Source organism: Salvia miltiorrhiza, chromosome 6 (genome assembly GCF_028751815.1).
Source record: "Salvia miltiorrhiza cultivar Shanhuang (shh) chromosome 6, IMPLAD_Smil_shh, whole genome shotgun sequence".
In the NCBI taxonomy this organism is placed as follows: domain Eukaryota; kingdom Viridiplantae; phylum Streptophyta; class Magnoliopsida; order Lamiales; family Lamiaceae; genus Salvia; species Salvia miltiorrhiza.
Genome location: NC_080392.1, coordinates 28,183,960 through 28,188,575, shown reverse-complemented (window position 1 = coordinate 28,188,575; position 4,616 = coordinate 28,183,960). Strand labels below are relative to the sequence as shown.

The 4,616-nt window shown below is 39.5% G+C and overlaps 1 protein-coding gene across 1 annotated transcript; it reads left to right on the top strand.

The window, feature by feature from the left end:
* Positions 1-929: 929 nt before the first annotated feature.
* LOC130988988 (ATP-dependent zinc metalloprotease FTSH 7, chloroplastic-like) lies at positions 930-1,404 on the top strand. Its single transcript, XM_057912978.1, has 2 exons — positions 930-1,087; positions 1,193-1,404. The coding sequence occupies exons 1-2, from the start codon at positions 944-946 to the stop codon at positions 1,289-1,291; spliced, it is 243 nt and encodes an 80-aa protein (XP_057768961.1). The 5' UTR covers positions 930-943; the 3' UTR covers positions 1,292-1,404.
* Positions 1,405-4,616: the final 3,212 nt, after the last annotated feature.

Below are 4,616 nucleotides of genomic sequence, written 5' to 3'. Positions count from 1 at the left end.
GCTACTTCAGTTTTCATGCGGTTTTTATATAATTCATTTTTACAATTGCGTTCAATTTAATTATGTTTAGCTTTTATTTTGCTATGTCTAGCTAGTTTCCTTTAGCTGATTCTAGGGTTTGTAAATAGTTGATTGAATTTATGTGATTTATTTGTTAATACCTTTGTGCCTTCCAGTTTATGATTCATAATTCCTGGTGCTTGTTTTCTTGTGAATTATTTGGCCAATAGTTTGCATGTTTAGCTATTCGGTTTGAGACCTAGCGGAGATAACTGTTTAGCGGATTCAGGAATGTATGATATGATTTTAACCTTGAGACTTAGCGGAGATAGGTGGATCATAGGGAGCTATTCTTAGGAGCTATTAGGAGTTAGTGGATTTTCTTGAGACCTAACGGAGATAGAGAATTTACTAATCTACGATCGTTGCTGCTCTAGCAAGAGTAATTGATTAATTAAGTGATCTCTCATCATAACTGGATTAAAATTGGTACATAGGATTAATAGATTAATTACGTAGATTTAGTTAATGAATTTACTACCCTAGGATCAGTTGTCTTTTACATTTGATATTTCTTTCGTGATTTTAATTATCGTTATTTGCGTTTTAGTTTAAGTCAACCAATCTCTACGTTCTGTTGCCTATCTACTACTTAAGTCTGTTTAGGAGATAGCTAAAGTAGTTTCGTTTTTCAGTCCCTGTGGATACGATACTCGGTTACTTATTTTGTGCTACAATTGCACCGTGTTAGTTGCGGTAATTTGTTGCTAAGAAATTAGTGATCAACTTTTTGATCTGTTACTAATTGAAAATAATTGATCTGAGTTTTAGACGAACTATGCAAAAGATTAATTTGTCAGATCACAATCATAGTCTTGATATAGTTCCATAAATATGGCATTTTGTTGCAAAGTTATTTGGTGTTTCAGACAGGGGTCAATAGATGTCTGATGGTGACAAAACGACCCTTGAATCGACAAACTATATTTTGGGGTTTGTGATTGATGCTGTAGCCAAGAGCCGTGATGGTAGATTCCGTATTGTGAGTAATGATGAGCGTGAACAGACCTTAAATCAGCTTCTCACTGTAAGATTGAAATGTAGCTTATTTTTTCTGAATCACTTTTAAATGATGTTATTATAGCTATCTTGCTGATATTCTTGGTTAGCTCTTTGTATGCTTTTGTGGCAGGTTTGTGGTGGTGGATTAAATGAGCCGTATGTTGAGCTGAAGAGGCTTGTGAATTCACAAGAAAAGTTATACCAGATGGCTAGCAAGTTGCATATTTAATATATTTAGTATTTTTGTAAGGCATAATAGTATTATATAGAGGATTTGTTGAATTTTGACTATATTCAAATGATGTATGAATTCTTTTTTATGATAATACTATATGGATTTCAATATTTTGTTTTAGAATCATTTCTATTTATTGAAATAGTAAATAAATAAAATTGTGAAAATAAAAAATATGTTGAAATATAAGAAAGCATACATAACGGTAAATAATTGTTATGTATAAATGTAAAGATAACGTATAAAAATTGACTTTTATAACAGTCAGAATTGTTATGTAAAAAAAGATAGATAACGTAAATAACTATGTTATGTATTTGGATTATAACGTTATGTAAAGTACAATAGATAACGGATTTTCTCCGTTATGTATTTGGATCATACCGTTATGTAAAATACTATATAGATAACGAATTTTCTCCGTTATGTATGCGCGCCACATACATAACACCACTATACTTAACGCAAGTTTTTCCGCATAGATAACAGATAAAATCCGTTATGTATGCGCGTTTTTGGCGTAGTGCATAAAGTCAATTCCCCACACATCAAAGATTTCAACATGCATAATTGGGATTTGTGGATTTGTGGCATTTCGTCCCTTGCGGTAATACCTCCAGTCATCTGGCACTTCGGGCAGCTCTGTACCCTCTTCCTTGCATCTGCAAATATAGTTGGCCAGTAAAATCCACTTTCTAAAATCCTATGGGCTGTGCGCTTCCCTCCAAAATGCCCATTGCATGTTGTTCCATGACACATATCCAATATTTGGGAATGCTCATCCTCTGGTATGCATCTTCGTATGACTTGATCTGCTCCAATCCTCCATAGGTATGGATCCTCCCAATAGTAAAATTGGGCTTGTACAAGTAGCTTCCTCTGCTCGAACCTTGTCAACCCTGGGGGTAGCTCCTTAGTGATCAGGTAGTTAGATATATCAGCATACCATGGCTCCTGGCTGGTTAGGGCGCCATACAGCTTTTCTCCTTCTGTATGGGTGTATATAGAGTATAGTTTTTCGTCTGGGAAGGTGTCGGTAATAGGCATACTGTCATCTTCTTCCAGTTGCAACCGGCTCAAATGATCCGCCACTAGATTGGATGCCCCCTTCTTGTCTCTTATCTCAATATTGAACTCTTGCAACAGCAGAATCCATCTGATAAGCCGAGGCTTGGATCCTTTTTGGCCATCAAATATTTCAAAGCTGCATGGTCCGTGTAGACAATCGCTTTTGTTCCTAAAAGATAGGAACGAAACTTTTCTATGGCAAACACAACTGCCAAGAGCTCCTTCTCGGTGGTGGTGTGACTGCACTGAGCTGGGTTCAAGGTCTTGGATGCGTAGTAGATTACGCAACTCTCTTTTCCTTTCTTTTGCCCCAGTACTGCTCCAACCGCATGGTTGCTAGCATCACACATGATTTTGAATGGTAAGTCCCAGACCGGAGGTTGGATAATGGGGGCTGACACCAACTTGCTTCTCAAAATTGTGAACGCCTCCTTGCAATCATCATCAAACTCGAACAGCACATCTTGTTGCAGAAGTCTGGTCATGGGTTGAGCAATCTTGGTGAAATCCTTGATGAATCACCGGTAGAACCCTGCATGACCAAGGAATGCCCGTATGTGCTTTACTGTAGTTGGGTAGGGCAGTTTGGCGATAGAATTGACTTTCGCCTTATCCACTTCGATTTCCCTCTCCGAAATCACATGACCCAGCACTATTCCTTCTTTTACCATAAAATGGCATTTCTCATAGTTAAGAACCAGGCTCTTCTCCACACATCTCTTCAACACGAGCTCTAGATTATTTAGACAAGTGTCAAATGAGTTTCCGTAGACGGTGAAGTCATCCATGAAGACTTCAATACAATTTTCTAGTAAATCGGAGAATATGCTCATCATACACCGTTGAAATGTTCTCGGTGCATTGCATAGCCCAAATGGCATTCTTCGGTATGCAAACATTCCAAATACACAAGTGAAAGTGGTTTTCTCTTGGTCTTCATGTGCCACAAAGATTTGCATATACCTGGAGTATCTGTCCAGGAAGTAGTAATAGGCATTACCAGCTAATCTTTCGAGCATCTGGTCAATAAAGGGTAGTGGGAAATGATCCTTCCTTGTTGCCTCGTTCAGCTTTCTGTAGTCGATGTAAACTCTCCATCATGTCTGCAAACGGGTGGGTACTAGCTCGCCTTAATCATTCTCAACAACTTGTATTCCTAACTTCTTTGGTACGACATGGACGAGGCTCACCCATTGGCTATCGGATATGGGGTAAATAATTCTCAATTCCAACATCTTGAGAATTTCTTTCAATACCACCTCCTTCATGACTGGGTTCATCTTTCTTTGTGAGTCTCGGACAGGTTTGGCTCCTTCCTCCAGATAGATGTGGTGCATGCACTCCGTAGGGCTGATGCCTTTGATATCAGCTAAGGTCCAACCAATGGCTTCACTGTTCTCCCGTAAGACTCTGACTAGACGTTCTTGTTGCACAAGGGTCAGATCCGCACTTGATATGATCCGGGCCGGTAATTATGATATGGTTCTTCACCGGTAATTATGGAGTCTCACCGGAAAACACAAGCAATAACGAGAAAGATATGGAAATTCACCGATCTAATTGATATGTAAGCGGAAGATTGAAAACGAACGGATAAAATTAAATACAGATAAAGGATGGAATGCCTCAAAACCTCTGAATCTAACCCACGAAATGATTTAGGCGAACGAATCCCTAAGCCCCAACGTGCAGTTGACGCAGCAACTCGGAGACGCTGAATGACACACGGCGAGGGATGATGAACTCGTCGATTCGTCGATAAGATGGAAGGAGAAGATGGAAGTCCCAAAATCCCTGAATCTAAACCACGAAATGTTCTAGGCGAACGAATCCCTAGACCCCAACGTGCATTTGACGCAGTAACACGGAGACGCTGAATGACACACGGCGAGGGATGATGAACTCGCCGATACACCGATAGGATGGATTTGCTTGGGCAAAATCCAAGAAGAACTCGAAGTTCTCAAGAGAGAATAATCTCATAAATTTCATATATCATCAAAGTTAGTTGCTTCGTTCCATACAGCCGCCATATATATAGGCAAAATAAAACCCTAATTTAAAGAAGGACATAATCGTAAAAACAAGGAAACAAAAGAAACTTGATCAGCAAGCTAAAATAAACCCTAGTGAGAAAACTAGCTCCGTACGCTCTGCTCTGCACGTCCGCTCCTCTGCTCTGGAAAGCCGGGATTCCTCTGGCGGGAGGATTCCTCTGGCGGGAGGATTCCTCTGGCGGGAAGATTCCTCT

What these genes read in the sequence shown, in the direction of transcription:
- LOC130988988 (XM_057912978.1), top strand. Translation starts at nt 944, where the DNA reads ATGTCTGATGGTGACAAAACGACCCTTGAATCGACAAACTATATTTTG. An exon ending in CCTTAAATCAGCTTCTCACT is followed by an intron (nt 1,088 to 1,192) that starts GTAAGATTGAAA and finishes CTTTTGTGGCAG; the next exon opens with GTTTGTGGTGGTGGATTAAA.